The 16,892-nt window shown below is 39.2% G+C and overlaps 1 protein-coding gene across 6 annotated transcripts in view; it reads right to left on the bottom strand.

The window, feature by feature from the left end:
• The window catches only part of abcc3 (ATP-binding cassette, sub-family C (CFTR/MRP), member 3), a 59,737-nt gene extending 43,362 nt beyond the window's left edge, over positions 1 to 16,375 (bottom strand). For 3 of the 6 annotated variants that reach the window (XR_004340699.1, XM_032573805.1, XM_032573806.1), the window contains exon 1: positions 15,992 to 16,375. Coding sequence is in view for 4 of the 6 variants with exons in the window: in XM_032573805.1 (XP_032429696.1) it covers positions 15,992 to 16,069 (78 nt within the window). In the remaining 2 variants the exon portion in view is untranslated. The remainder of the gene's footprint in view (positions 1 to 15,991) is intronic. The other 3 variants (XR_004340700.1, XM_032573803.1, XM_032573804.1) reach the window with 3 other exon arrangements.
• Positions 16,376 to 16,892: the final 517 nt, after the last annotated feature.

Here is a 16,892-nt window from a genome sequence, read left to right as displayed (position 1 = left end):
GAGAGTGATATTAAAAATATCCAATATTTCAAAGAGTGCTTAATGGTATTAAAAAAGATACTGCCCAATGGCTCTGTAGGCCAACATTTGTGTTGCCTGAGGCACTTAAAGAAAATCAAAAATCAATATTTGCCCTCGTCGTGAATCTGGATCTGATCTCTGTGTGCAATGGATATGTTGTAGTCACCACACTGTAAAAAGAATTTGAAGATTTTTTTCTGTTTTGTAAAACAAACATTTCAGATTATTAAACAAATCTGAATGCAAAGATAACCATCAATCAATCAATCAATCAGAAATCAAACATTTCTGAAAAAGGGTAATTCAAAGTGTTCAAATATGTTGCTATAATATATAATCCATTTTTATGGTTCAAAGCAAATCTAAATAGGTGGGCTTTTAGTATTAATGTAAAGGAGCTCAGTGTTTCAACTGTCTTATAATCTTATTTTTTATATAACTTGCAGTAGTAGATGTCTAATAAGAGGGCTCCAAGGATTGAGCCTTGGGGCACCCCGTATGTGAACTATAAAACAAACAGTCTCCAAGTAAAGATTTTACTAATTAGAGCAAAACAAATATGCAATTGAGCAAATACGTTTTCTACTGAACTCTAAATCAGCAGTGCAATTCAAGATTTTTATTACTTTTTCTCCTTATTTTCATTTTGGGAACAAAACAAGAATACTTTTGTATACTGTGTCTGATTTCAAGTGAGTTTTCACATAGTTGAAAAATTTTAACCTAAGCATAAAGTTGTGCTTCTTACTCAGAAGGAATCAATGAGTGTTCAAACAGTGAACTATGAATGAACTTAAACTGTTACAGCTACACTCCATGAGTTGTAACAGTGATTCAGCATTAAGGCGAGACTCCATCACGTCTCGTGACTCATCGTTTAAAGTTGTTGGAACAATAGGAACAGCGGAGACCATCCGGAAATGAAAGATAAAGTAAACATATTTCATACTGCAGTGAGTCGTGACCCCTAGCGCTGCTTCCCTGGACAAACACGCCTGAAGGCCCGCCCACAGGCAGAACCAAGATAAACACAGCTGCCAACCTCCTCTGCTCTGCAGACCACCCCTATCAGGACTAACTCATGTCCACGACTGAGTGTGTGAGCAGAAGCAGCGTGGAGAAAAGAGATAAAAATGTCTGAGACCCCTTCCAAGGAAAAACATTTTGACTGCTTGACTATACAAAAATAGAAATTTGGTACGTTTTCGTTTTAGGTATCGAAATGGACAAATTCAATTTTTCTCATTTTTTTAAATCCATATTCTAATTTTTATATATTGTCTATATTGTCCAATATAGAATATCTACATATTCTATATTGAACTTTTTTTCTTTTTTTTTTTTACCCCTCCCGGGGGGCTTTTTTGTGGGCTCTAGTGTCCCTTTTTACAAAGTAGGCTGACAGGAAAGGGGGAAGGAGAGGAGGGAAGACATGCGGTAAACGTCGCCGGGTCCGGGAGTCGAACCCACGACAGCCGCGTCGAGGACTTGAGGCCTCCAAATGTGGGTCGCGCTAACCACTACGCCACCACGGCACGCCCTATATTGAACTATTTTAATGTCACTTTCTTAAATCATACATTGATTTATTTTCTCCTACTTCCTTTTTTCATTTTCTCTTCTGTTTTTTTTCTAATTTACTTTTTTATTTAGTTTTTCCTTCTGAATCTTTGCAGGAGCTAAACTAACCAATGGAGAAGAGGCTCTAGTGGACGGGCATCCAGAGCCCGCTTCTCACCTATGGGCCAATGTCAAGATCCAAGTTGGGAGAGATTTGTACTTTTCATTGTTGGATACAATGTTTCCCACATTAATTACACTTTCAAGTCATTTATATATTCCTACTTTTATCGCCAATGTTGGCAGGATCAGTCCTCCGGAGAACAAAGGCGCTTCTAAAAAACAGGCCAATTTATTGTAGAAACAAATTAATACAGAAAGATTTGAAGCAGAGACAGAGGAGGAGTTGGAGAAAGAGGCAACAAATTACATCAATGTAAATAGTTTATATTATCTCAGGCCAGTTCGGCAAAGGCAGAGATCATGTGAGGAATGTAACTATTCCAGAATTTTATATGAACAACATACAGCTGAGAAGGACGAGAGCAGGAAATGAAGTAAATCATGACACCGAAAGAGAAACGAGAACCACTGATGGAGCTGCGATAACTGATACAGAAGAAGATTTAAAAAGGAAGTTATTTATGCCTTCAACTTAATATGGCAAGATGTATAGTCTATAATCTCACAAGTAGCACCATTACTTCCTTATTAGTTAACTAACATGTTTCCTTTAAGCCCTGAGATGTGAGGAAGAGGTAAAATGGATAAACAGAAATCAGAGAGAGAGGCTAAAACAACAACAAGGAAGATAAAAGAGACAACAATGTGTTTATACATCTCCCACTCCATCCTAATATCATTCATAAACATTCCTTCATATTTCAATTCCTCTGTTTGAGGCAGAAACCCAGAGGAAGCGATTCTGATTATAATCAGTCAAATGTGCCTCAAAGCTTTAGATCAAAATGAAACATTCTTATTTTATTCTGGCTTTTATGGCCAGAATTTATTGAACCCCCAAATCTGCATTTGAATTGTTTGCGCAGCAAATTCTGTAATAGAAATGGGTTTTTTTCCCACTTCCACTGAGCAGCAGGAAGAAAACGTAAATGTGAAATCTAAAACTATGCTTGAAACCCGCACAAAGGAGGAGGAGGAGTGGAAACTGATTGACCGACTGCCGTAAAAAGCTCACACCCAAACCTACAAAACGAGTTTATAATCAGGATTAAAATGAACCTATGGACATAAGTGGGAGTGACACAAGTTCCTCTCCTTCTGGGTGAACTTCTAGTATTCTTTGAGGCAGCTTTGCTGCATAAACACACTCCCTTTTTTTTTTTTAAAGATTAGATGCAACGTTGTGTTTTACAATTACTGGCAGGTATGACAGATGATTTTGCAACTGCTCAAGCATTCGTGGCACGCTTGACCAGCAAATATCAAGTTACACAACCGTAATTCAAGAAGTTAGCATAAAATGAGAAGTACTGTTCGCATTAAGAGGAAATGTGTGAAGGGTTTTTAGAAAAAACAAACACAGGGAAACATAATTACAAATGCTTTTTCTACTGATAATCATCGAAAAAGGAGGAAGCTGCTCTTGAACAATTATTGTCTAATCGTGTAGTTCAGAGAGCTGAAAGACGGTGATGACAGAGCGAGGTGTAGCAGCCCATTGCGCCTTTTCATTCCTCCTCCTGTTGCTATGAGATGAGGACGACACAACTAAACTGTAGCTATAGTTATTTCCTCTCTGGCGACTCTTTATTCCTCTGGAGAAGAGTTGCAGAGCACGCAGGTATCGACAGGGAACCCAGACTGAAATGTGGCCTTTAAGATTTCTGTTAGTGATTGCAACAACCTCGTCATGTCACTGAACGGGTTTGAGTGAGCTGGTTACTTGGCAACTATGCTATCAATCCATTTGTCCATATAATGAAGGGGAAAGCCTACATTTGCTTCGTTGTTCCAATTTTAATGCCGGATTCAAAGGAGGCAAAAGGAAATCCAACATTTTCATTATGACGCAGTCGGAGGAAAGAAAAAAAAAAAACAGATGGGAAAGAAAGTCTGAGAAATGTATCAGACTAGAAAAGGTTCACTAAAGCTATTTCTGCTTTAGTGAACCAGAGTTAGAATCATTATCTTCAAACGGAGAAACTCTGGAAGAAAGGCAATCTTCCCTGACCTGACAAAGTTCCCCCAATAGCACCAGGTATTTCTCCATTCTGTTCTTGGCGTAGCCCAAAAATTAAACTTTGTTAACTCAACAATGTCACATTTGAACCCTGCTAAAGCACAACAGGAACACCGTCTCCAACAGAACTACAGCCTGTCAGGGTTGGTGTTACATGTGCGTGGCCTGCTTTGACCTCGTCAGATTTATGTTCTCCCCTAATAGCTAAAGCCATTAATTTGACAAAGAGCAATTTTCTCATCATAATTTGCAGTTGGGTGGAAAGTTGGCATTATCAGTTGGGTGGAATTTAAATAATCTGTTTGAATTCTCACTGTCAGCACACAATACAAGCAGTGACATGCGGTGAGGTGCAAAGCTGGCGAGGCACTGACTTAATCATAATGAGATATACAAATGTTGACCACCTGCATGTTATAGTTTACATGAGGAAATTTCGCGCATGCGGACAAAGCTGGAGGGCAAAAGGACTATTCTTCTACATGTCATGCATGGCCGCGCTGCCGCCGTAGAATAATTCTGTTAACTCAATCAAACCTGGACATGTAGATATTATTAATTTTGTGCTGTGCTCCACAGCAAAGGGAGAAACCGTTGAAGTGCAACTCAAAACCACGTCTTTCTCGCTCTCTGTATTGGCCAGGCTACACACAGACTCGTTGCCATAGCAACTGACGACAACAACCCTAAAAAAACCACTGAAATATTTCCCCCACAAAGAGCAGAACATTCAGTCTGTTGCAGCAGGATGGTTTTAGACTTAATGGTTATTTTGCAATTAGTAAAAAGTGATTGCTGTGGTAAGAGGAGAAAACTATAAATATATCGCTGCACTTGACTTTACTGTATGGCTAGCTCCATGGCTAGCTCACTGTTACTGTCTCTTACTCTGCAGTTGCGGAGTCACAATGTCTGGGATCATTTATGTGGAATGTAAACCCAAATTTTTCATAAAACAAATTTGCCTCTTCACTGATTTTTTTCTGTAAACATTATCTAAAATATTTGAAAGAAAATTCTGGTTAGTTAGCGGAAAAACCTAGGCACAATGCTGCTTGGCGTGGTATTATGAGTTTGGAGGCTCTGATTGATTGTACCCCCAAGACCAGACTTCGGTGAACTATAGCTGTTAGCTTGTGTGGTGGTGCTAAGATGGTTTCCACAGCATATTAAGGTATGTTTGGAGTTAAAAATAAGGAAATGGACGGTTCCAAGTGTTTTTAAATGGAAGATTTTAGCTATTTGCTGGTGGCTGTGGCTCCAAACTCATGAGTACTGGGGGTCTGACTGTATTGCCAGATTGTAAGACGTTTTCTTCAAGTTTTGTTTCAAATCAAAACATCCTCAGCAGGAGCAAGGAGTGAGTTTACCAAAGACTGGAGATGCCAAATCAGATGTATGTGTGGAAACGTAAGATAAAGCTACCCCCCTTCACGTTACATGCGAGACGATAGTAGACCCTAGTGAAGCATATTGACCTTCACTAGGTCCTGCCCAATCTCCATTTACTTAACACACAGTAGACAGTAGAGAGTGCAGAGTGTAGAAGGTCGTTGGTGAGAGAGTTAAGTAAGACACGTTATTATCGCACTATGACAGAATGTCGATTAATCAGTAATATGTTATATTTAGGTGCAAAAACCGCCTGTTTTCAATCACAGCAGTCAAGAAGTGCTGCAAAGATCTCAGCACACAACACAAATATAATGATGAGTTTGACCAATGGGACAGAACTCTGTCAGACGCAGAGACGGTCACTGACATTGTTTTGTCTGAAGATAACTGCTGGCCTATCAGTAAACTCGGCCTAATCACAGAGGGCTTTTATTGACGGTGATGTGTCTGCTCGTGTTGGAGCAGAATTGCTGGAAACCCAATACATCTGCTATGTACGCTCCCCTGTGGATTCAATGCCAAGGAATAATAAACATCCTCCCCGAAGTTACGACGTTACGGAGAATACTGGAGCGACAGACAGATTGTGGCCAAGATGCGGCGCCAGATTCTGATCCATTTTGGAGAGTCATTCAGAAAAAAAGCTGATTTGAGAAGAGTCAAACAATTAACCTGGTGGCCTTAGCTGGTAAAATGTAATGATAAAATATAGTAGCGGTTTAGAGATATTTGGTGTTATTCAAGGCTACACCTTAACCTTAGATTGGAAGGACGTAGTTTATAATGCAACTAGAAGTGAATTTCTCAGGCATTTCTATAAACCTAACGAGTACAATGCCTTTCCTTCAGACTATGTTTGCCGTTTCTAATGACCTAGACCTTTCTGCTTTACTTCTTGAGTTACTGCCACACGCCTGTTTCAATACAGAGTTGTAAAGTAAATGATAAGATCAAGTAGTTAATGCTTTCAATTTATATGAAAAGTTCTGTTGTTTTCTAAGAAATCTGAGCAGTCAAAAAGCCACAATCTCCCAAGTCTTACTGTTTGCCTGCTTGGTATCTTGATGGAAAGCTGCACATCTAAATAATGAAATTAATGCTTTAACAATATAACAGGTTTGAAATATATTTTCCACTATTTTGTTTTTTTAGTTTCTCAATATTCCTACTTCTCTCCATGGCCTGATCATACTATATTTAACTGATCTGATTAACTGTTTCCCGATCAGAGATCAGATTTTGCCACAGTCTCTTGGAAGATGTTGTTTTCTTCTTCTGCTCATCATCTGGTCTGTCTTTCTCTTCATCTGCTGGCCATTTGGCACCACCAACAGACTGGCTAGTCTTATTTTAGACCCTGTCGGCGGGTGACGCCCGCAGGGACCCCTAGTGGGTGGATACCGTTGTCGAGATTTAGGTCACACTGGCTTTGCAGTCAAGTGGACAATAGAGCAGACAAGGAGATGTAAAACATAGCTTTCATACATCGGTTGCAAGAAGAGGGTAGTGGGAAATGAGGATGCATCGGCTGATAGGACAAGACAATAGACCGTATCGGGTTCACCAAAACAAGAAGACACCTTTTTTTAAAGTTTCAAAGATATAGTTAGAACACCAAAAAATCCCACTTTTTAAGTAAAAAATGTGGGATAAAAGTAAAACTGTGTTTTTAGGAATGTCTGTAGAATATTCCAGTCCAGCTATCACAAGTCACTAACATTATTTCTCTAGCATAATCCTAAAGTTGTTCTGGTGTCAACATAGCATTGATTTGTGTTCTCACAAATAAAATAAAGGTTTCATAACTTTACAACAACCAGTTGTTTGTTGATCAACTGGATCAAAAAACATCCAGTTTTTAGATTGTGAAATAGCCCTTCAGCACCAACGGTTGGCCAGTCAGTTTACTGCAACACAATGGAAAGAAAAATATAATATAGAATATGCATAATTTGCATACTGCAAATTTCTGCCTGGACTGCAGTAAGAGTTAGCTAATTATTTAAATTGCATCATCATCCCATAATCATGATCTTCATATTGAGGAATCATGACGGCTCACATTAGCTTCGCCAGATGAAGTCCCACAATGACTGTGTTTGTAGGCTTAAAATGACAGAACAAGCAACGTCTTGAAAAACATTCCAGAAGAATCATTTACAAAAACGAGACATGAAAAGGCGCTTAGTCCTTTGACATATTAGCAATATGAAAAAGAAAATGCGCTGGGTTTGAATCTGCCAAATAAGGATTAATAAGGAACTTAAGTTGCTTTTTTTTTTAATTGCCTCAGTATTATGTGCGTGTTAATCGGAAAAATATTGGATTTTTGAGTTTCTGACTTTTCAGTCAAGCGGAAAATCATCTGATCAGTTTCTTGGAGAGCCTCTAAAATATGTATACTTTTAATTAAGAGTTGATGAAGTATCAGTGCCTTAAGTCTGTGAAGGTTTACGAGAGGAAACAGCAGTAAAAGGATCTCCACTCAGAATGGGAGGACGAAGACTCTAGGAGAGAGGAAGTGCTGCCAGCTAAACTCATTGACACACTTGTATGGAAATCATTAGTGCCATTGTTCATGCGTTTTAGACAAAACACTAAACTGTGCATCAGAGAATTTTCTGAACCTCAAAGCTGACAGAATTGAACCGATTAAAGTAGATCCACTGCAGGCCTGTTGCAATAAGCAATAAACCAATTAATCACATATTTCAAAACAACCTCAATAATTTCTGTTTTCATAATTTATTGTTTTTCTCTTTTTCTACCAAAACCTGGAAGACAAAAGTCTTCAGTGTGGTGCATTGGTCTCCACTAGCACCATTATATTTTGTTGTTTAATATTTGAAATGTCTTCCAGTCCCAGTTTTAAATGTGCATTAGAATTTAAAGTTTATTGATATCACAGAATGTGTTTTTGAATTATTTTTGCCATTATTGCTGATATTATATTGCCATATTACTTGAAAATGATCTCAAAAGAACAATATTACTGTTACAATTTATAGTCCAGCAAAATTTGTTAACATGACAAACTAATGTCATTTTGACTATGAAAATACATAAGACAAATGTATTCATCAAATTTAAACCAGTTTACTTCTGCTCTCATAAGTTTTGAGCGGTTACGAGAGGGAAGGAGTGTAATGCTTAAACCAACATTAAACATTACACTTCAAATTTTGAAATACAGAAAACACATATTTCACAACTCTCTCTCCTTCTTTCTCTCTCTCTCTCTCTGTCAGGTTTTATATCTGGTTAGCAGTATTGAAGTCAACGACATTCTTGGGATTTTTCTGCAAAATTTGCAACATTTCTGCAAAACGTCGCAAAACTGAAGTGATGCAACGTTTCTAAATATACAAAAGAAATAAAACTGATCCCGAAAATGTTAGGCAACTGTAGGGAAGTTTCACAAGGAGCCCGACGTGTCACAAAAACTCGCTGTGCCGCAGCAGCTTCCTCTTCGCAATTTCGATTCAGCTCCGGCGGTAGCCGCGTCCAGACCCTGATGCCCGCAGATGAAACAAAGTGCGGCACCTCCCCACGTCTCCTGTCAGGGCTGCTCTTCCCTTTAGCTGTAATCCAAGCTGCTGCTGACATTCTGAATTGTTAGTGTATAATGCTGCTGATAAACAGGCTTTGGGTGAGCCTGGTAATGTGTGCGTTAGATGCCATGCATTCTGTCTGCCTCTGCATTCATCCGTGAACAGGTGACGCCTTTGAAGAGAACATTCTGTTTATTAAATTATACAGATGTCTGGCAGAAGTTTTCCACATTGTGACATGCTACACCCACACAACTTAATGTATTTTACTGATATGTTATGTGAGGGAGCAATGCAACACAGTGTATAATTCTGAAGTGGAAGGAAAGGAATGCATAGTTTGAGATTTTTTGGCCAATTCTTTGCCTTTCACAGTGATTACAGTCCTTAGTCCATTGGGGTATGTCACTACTGACTGCACGTCATTTAGGCCATTTTGTCTTTTCAATATAGCTCAATTTATCTCAGATTACACAGAAATTATCTGCAAACATTAATTTTATGGGCTTTGACTGGGTGATTTTAAAAACATGAACATGCTTTATCCCTTTTTTCGGCAACATTCAAACAGCAAGACTTGCTAAATTCAGATTTTTTTGCTGTAATACAAATTGTTTTTTGGGTAGTGGTTCATAACTAACTAAATGTGACCTCAGTCAGACTTTTGTGTGGACAGTTTTTACAAGCTAAAAGCAACCCACGTGCACAGAAGAAGAACACAGACGCCTCACCTTGACGCATTGTTTATGTAAGTAATCATGGATTTCGTCATCTATGGATTGATTTTAAACTTGTTGAGCAATGGGAGTCGACAATATTGTCACAGTTTCATAACAAGACAAAGGAAAGTGCAAACAAAGAAGTGTGCCAAGTGTCGACACCGCTTTCTTCAGCCATTATTTACATCCGAAATTGTCACGTCTGGCTTCTTCTGGTGCAGAATTAAGACGCAAGTATCACATCAATGAAGTAAAAATCTGATTAAATGCAACATCACTGTTCTGACTGCAGATGTAAATGCCCTGAAGAAGGGGAGTATTTTAATAAGAGAGCCGGACACGGTGCTTCTACTCCAGCGATTATTATAATCTAAGTTAGCTTACAAACATACACAATGATATCAACGTTGAAACAGCAGTATGTTAGCAACAGCGCTAACAACAGCGCTAACAACGGAATTTGTTAAAGTTCGGAGTGTCAAAAAAACTCACAGCTTTCTGAAAATTAATGAACTCACTTACAACCTACAGGTGTGTATATATATATATACTCATACCTGAAGAAGGGGAGTATTTTAATAAAAGAGCCAGACACGGTGCTTCTGCTCCAACGGTTATTATTATCTAAGGAGGAAGTTCTGGTGCTCTTCACTAAAGCTAGCGCAAGCGCTAGACTCCCCCTGCTGGTTGTATCTGACCACTGCTTCAGCCAAATCAGACTAGTCAGCCTGTCATTTGTAATCATATTTTAAGAAAAGAAAGTAAGAAAAACAATGTTGATCCAAATTGGAAATTGGAAAAATAATCACATTTGGGTTGTTTTTGCCCGCTGTGTGAATGTAGCCTTAGTTTAACTCCTACATGGCTTGTAGCAAACCGCTAGCTTGAGTTCTCATGTCTTTCTCATAACAATGGCTTTCTTGTTGCCAGATTTGTGAGGGGAACTACTAACAAGTGTCCTTTCCGCAGATTCTCTGCAGCTCCTCCATATTAACAACGGGCCACTAGGTTGCTTTTCTCCGTAGTTCTCTCCATTGCCTTGCCTGTCATCACTCCTTGAAATTTGGGATAATCGCATTGGGTAACTTCCTAAGAGAGATGGTTGAACTTAAGTTGCACTGAGCAGTATTGTCAGACAGATTAGTTTTGTTCAAGAGGCATCTTGCTGCAGTCTTTGCTAAGTTTATGACATACTTATCATCTTTGTCATCAGATCTGCTTGCTGTTTCAAAGTATTTCTTCAGAAAACCTCTCTGCTTGGCTAAAACCCTTGTTGTGCATCAATGAAGCAATAACCATATCACCTCAAGGCTGTTAAAAACCAACCAACAAGGAGAGACATGGTTTGTGATTGGCCTTCTCTTGCCCCCAACGCCAACCCTAGCAGAACTTGTTTAGGTTGGGCTTGACTTGAGCATGCCCTTAACAAACGCAATGGTTTTCTGGGCATGTTTGAACTGCGTGGGGAAGGGCCGTCCCCGGCAGTCTCTGGAAACTCACCGCAACATCACTGGAGCTGTAGCCAAGCCCAGAAGTACATGCAGATCTTGTTAAAATGAGGCATGACAAGCAAACGCTCCCTCTGGGGCAAGACTTCAAAAGCTCTTTGTCTTGACGGGACACACAGCGTATTTCACTGAGGAACTACAGTTAAGCCCATAATTGTTCACACCCCTGGCAGACTTGGATTTCAGATGTTTTTCTTTAAACCAAGAAGTTTGTTTCTGAGAGCAATTTTGAAGCGTTGACCAGTAAAAGTCTTCCTATAACTGCTGACAAGGGTTTTGCATGTTTATAATAGTATTTCGGCAATTTGTCTTTGATGACAAGCTTAACAACATCACACTCCTTCCTTCACGTCGAACTTCACATCACCCTCTCTCTCCACTGATTCTATCGCAGACTTATGCAGGGCTTTGGCTGGACCAGTCTAAAAGTTAATATTAGAAGAAACATGTTGGTGAAATAAAAGATAATGGTATACCATAAATCCTACAGGATTTCACTGCAACATATAATACCTATTACCTAGTAATAGGTAGCAAAAGGTTTGCTTGAAAACTGTCATACTGTTTTTATTGCTTGATTTTTTTAAGCCTCCTGAGGTTTTAAGAAATGGGGTCATTTGGATCCAACAAGTTAGCTTTTACGAGGCTTTTTGTGCGTGTGGTTTCAGGAACTGATGGTCTGACGGGACAACCTTCACCCCTGCTTTCCCACTGTCTGACCGTGACATCTGCTCCTCCTGTGTGTCAGGCTAGGACTGTGGGATTGTAAACAAAGAAAATAGAAAAGATATTTGCAGACTTACTCATTTGCAAGTTTTTCCATGAAGAGTAGCTCCAAATTTTTTGTGGAAATTCACCATTTGTGGACTTTTTTGGAAAACCAATCTAAAATATTTGGGATTTTAGGAAGGGGAAATGCAGCTTGGGAAGCTGAGATATCCAGACACAATGCTACTTGACACGCTACTGGCAAACCACCCAGTACAGAAGCAGCATTCACTTTCCTTGGTGCTGATTGGCTGTAGTGGCAAGATGGTTTACACTTTGTGTATTAATGCACATTAAGGCATATCTGGTGTTTGAACAAATAAAGTTAGCAGATATAAGCATTTTTAGAGGGAATATCCGGTATTCTTGCACAAGATAAAAAAGCAGAACAGAGAAAAGAATATCTGGCACAACGAGCGTTTTAAAACTACAAAATCTGACAAGTGTCTACATTTCTTCATTAAGCTTACTTAGGGTATAATAGAGTCTCATGCGCAGCGGTTTGTCCTAATATAAACCTTGTTTTGTGCTGTCAAATGGACTTCAAGCTGCTGCTTAGACGTCTTAAAAAGAATAACACTGTAAATAGGGCAATTGATCAAGCCTAAGTATTAACTCTGACCTGTACTCAGCATGCACTGCTGAAAGCTGGGGGATTACAGCTGCCTCCTGTTTGTTTGAAGTGGACGTGAATAGCAGCAACTAGTCTACGCCACCTGTCATGGCCTCACAAAACGGTTACGTCTCGCAGCGGGATTTACCCAGAGGCAAATCAGCTGGACACTTAAGCACAGCGATGTGTTCGTGGTGGAGGTGATATTTGGAAAAAAGAGGTTGGCTGCACAGAGGAGAGGGAAGGAAAATCTGATGTTTCTTGGGTAAAGCTGATAGAAACTTAATATTTTAGCTGCTTAAGTTGTCATCAGAACCATCGAGATTTCTGCCACAAGCAGGTCGCAACATGGAAACAAACCACAATAACCCAGATAAAAAAAAAGTTTTTGTTTTCAATAAGAATCTGAAAGGTTTTAAAAATATTATTATTATTATTATTTGCCTGAATTGGACTCATTTAAACAGCATCTTATTTATTTTATGTCACCACTTCCTGACTTTTCTTTACTATATTAGGTGCAACGCTTCAGCAACTTCCCTTCGCTGCCTGAGAAATACTGACAGGAAGAAAACATGCTGACTTTTCTGTCCAGTAGAATGGACAGAGGTGAAGAATGTGGACAAAATATTGGTGTTAGGGGGATGTGAACGTGAGATTAAAAAAACAACCTTCATAGCAGTTTACAACACACATTTACAATCATTTAGACAACATGAATCATAACATAAGTCGCATTTGCATATCCAAAACAAAACAAAAAACTATTTACCATTTATTCTAGAAATAATAGAAAATAAAAAATGGCTGACAATTTTTAAAGGCGATATTAATCATGATCAATTTATATAAATACTAACAATTAATCATATAATTAATCATATTGATTAATGATGTAATTCTAGAACTGCTGCACTTTGATATGGCTGTTTTGATTCAATTTTAGTGCAAGATGTCTGAGTGACCTCCTCAGCACGCAGTCCCACTAATGGCCTAGTCATGATCCAGGTGTTGAAGGAAAGGTGAATGTTAAAGCTGCAGGACTCTAAATAAAGCTGGTAACGTCAACTACCTCTTGTGTAAATGCAGTTTGGAGAGCTTCAATTCAAAAACCTGAAACATCTTGAAGAGCGAGATTCTCAGTCGCTCCAAGATAAACAAAGCGGACCACTCCTTTCTACACACTATTATTACTGTTATTATTAATAATAATATCTTTATTTAATTGGGCGGTAATTTTGTCTGAGCAATAGCGTGGAATTATTACACAGTGTAGTTTCATGTGAAAACAGTATTAGTGCACTCAGTTACTGTCAACAACTGTTGTATTTTTTTTTATTGAATTTTATGTGACTAACACAAAGTAGCAAATAACTGTGGAGTGGGAGAAAAATTACACATTTTTAACCAAAAATATATCACAAAATTGTGGCGTACTGACTTAGTCAATATTTTGTAGAGTCACTGTGCTTTAACCACCTGTTTTTCTAGGTTGGAATAACGCCAATCCATGATACAATTTTAAGACATTTATTTGGGAAAAAAATTTGAAAAGTATGAGTCATTTTCCTTTATCATAATTATGTAGATTGTAGTTTTGATTTTGTCCGATGGCAATGTTTTTGGTTTGAAAAGAGACTCAATATGGTGACAAAGTTGCTAAATTGTCAGCAGTCGGGTGGCTGTTGCTAACAGCAAGATTGGGAGTTAAGATCGGTTTCACATGTACGTATTGGCCAATCGCCGATCACCCAAAATTAAGGATATGAGGGCTAATTTATCAATCGGACGATGTATCCTACAAATTAATCAGAATAAAATGCGCCTAAGTGAGACAAAAAAATGGGAAAAAAAAAAGTATGAACACTTTGGAAAGGACCTGTATGTACACATTAAAAAGATGCATAACTATGATTGTGTGGAACTAAAAAAAGAAAAAAACAGAGAGCAAACTGTAAGGCTATGCTCTGGTTGTAAAACCGCATTTACTTCGTTTTCCCTACTTTGACTTCCAAATTTTGACGTCCAATTTTGACGTCCAAAAACAAAACAGATATCTGAACATCATGAGCTTCATAAAGCAGCTTGCAAATATTCTGGATTTGTCATACAGCTGAGACTCTGTTCTATCCACCATCTACACATTTTTTTACCTCTTCCCATAAAACAACTTTTTCAGTGAGGAGCCCTTTGCATATAATTCAAACACAGACCTGTACTGTGGACAATAGAGGTTAACGTAATCTTTTGATAAAAGCTTGTATGTAAAGCTACATCGTGAGGGTATGGAGAAATTCATTTTGTGAATTAAACAGATTGAAAAATACTGCAAAAATGTATTATAGACAGATAAAACGAACCAGTAACAAAACGATGGAGAAAGCTCAAGATCCAACACACACACACACACACCCCTACACACACGCCTACACACAACAAATGCATCTATCAAGCATACTGTTTGGATGTATTATGGTTTACATGGATGTCAGGAAAAGCAAAAAAACAAACAAAAACATGCTGTACTGACCAATTGGTGAGTGAGTTAGGTGGAAAATAACTTCTGTTTTTATACACATCAGCTTCGCTATGCTAAAATAATCCATGGACTGTAAATGAGCAAACCCTCCACATCTTATGACTGCATACAAGTGATAGGCAACAAAAAATTAAGCATGACTGCTTTACTGTAGGACTGCACAGTATATTGTCTCTGCAATATCCAATACTAGGACTGCACAGGACTGATCGGATGCAATACTCGGCAGGCCATTATGTTTTTTAGAAAACACAAATTAACACTCTGCCAACAAAAAGATGTATGTATATGGCCACTTAAAACTTTTATTGCCCTCGATGTCCAATCCTGATGCAGTTTTTAATGGCCGAAATGTTAAAGCTCATGGAAGGAGTCTGGGAGATAATGATGATGATGGTAAAGATGATGATGACGATCATGGACAACAAAGAAGAGAGGCACGAAAACCTGAGTTAACTTATACTAAACGCAATATTAACCAATAAAAATAGCTACTGCATCTTGAAGCCCTGATATAATGTTATTATGTTGTTATCGGGACAATTTTATGATTGCACCAAACGAAAACATTATGTATAATAGTACATATATTTACAATAAAAATGTCCAATGCACTTTAATTACTTTTTGTATTTTACATTGGATTTAAAATGTAACTTTGCCTCAAAATGATGGAGGGAGCTGCAATAACGCCACTAAACCAGTTTTCTCAGCTCCTGGACATTTTTTATCTTTACTATTACGCAGTTATCTGTGTGCTATCACTCTACTAGTCCTGGCAAGGCTACTGTCTAATGAACTTATCAGAGTCACGTTTGCACAACGCAAATAAGTCGGCAAAGCGCTTTAAGCACACGCCAGATGTAACAAGTTTGAGTGAACACTTCACTGGCTTCAATGCGTCTTCCGTAAAGGCAACACGAAAGCGCCCAAGTCTTCATGTTGTTAACTGGGAGCTCGTTAACACGGTAAATGCAATTAGGGGGCGAGAGGGGGGATATTTATAGGAGCTGCGACAGATACTTCAGCTCCCCAGAAACGCTTTTCAGGCACCAAACGACCGAGGGAGTGTTATTCAGCAGCGTACAGCGGCGGTAGCGACAAATGCACTCACCCAGAAGTGGAGCTTGTCTCCGCACAGCCACCCCATCTCCTTGGTGGCGGGGGAGCGGGTACCACCGGAGGAGTTCATTACTCCGTCGGTCTACGCGGAAAGGCCGAGTCCCGTCTGCGGAGCCGCTGTCCTTTATCCCCTCAGCCGCGAGCTGTCACATGCCACACGGACAGGTACGCGTCGCTGACGGAGGGGGTTCCCGGTTTCCTTTTTTGCGTGTCCGACCGCGAGCCGTCCTGTCTCGGGAAACTGTCGGCTCCTTCCGCTTTGGCGAGGACCGGGAGGGGAAGAAGTCATTCGTATCCAGCCGAGAATGATTTTCTACAGGAGGAAGCTGCTCTGCCTCGATGGAAAAGGGAAAGGCGTCAGCTTACTACCGAGCTCCGCCCCCTTCGCACCGAGTCTCCACGCTCCTCCCCTTCGCCTTACTAACACAGATCTGTGCGCCGCAGCGGGAGTCTCGGGTTTATTGCTGAGTCATGACTCGTGACAAAAATAACGTTAGAGGAAAACCGTGCTTTGTTCTTCTTTTTTTTTTTTTTTTTTTTACTCCAAATTAACAAAACAACAATGATCTAAATTCATGTGATTTATCTGAAGTCTTCCGGAAAAAGGTCAAAAGGTGACACTCAGTTAAGCAAACAAGAACTGCCTCATCTTGCAACAGATGGTGCCGGCCCCTCTAAGCAGTGATAGTAACATCATGACTGTGTGAGATTACATGAAAAGAAGAAAACACAGACCGACGCAAGTGTGTGTTCATAAAAATGGGAAACGATGATTTTATAGCTTGGAACTAGTTAAATGGTCTTCAGAAAAATCGCTGGAATCTCTTCATAAAGTAGAAATTTCTAAATAACCCTGACTTGAAATCCAAAATGGCTGCCAAGCCTCAAATACT

Source organism: Xiphophorus hellerii, chromosome 10 (genome assembly GCF_003331165.1).
Source record: "Xiphophorus hellerii strain 12219 chromosome 10, Xiphophorus_hellerii-4.1, whole genome shotgun sequence".
Taxonomy (NCBI): domain Eukaryota; kingdom Metazoa; phylum Chordata; class Actinopteri; order Cyprinodontiformes; family Poeciliidae; genus Xiphophorus; species Xiphophorus hellerii.
This window is presented reverse-complemented; position numbering and strand designations above follow the sequence as displayed.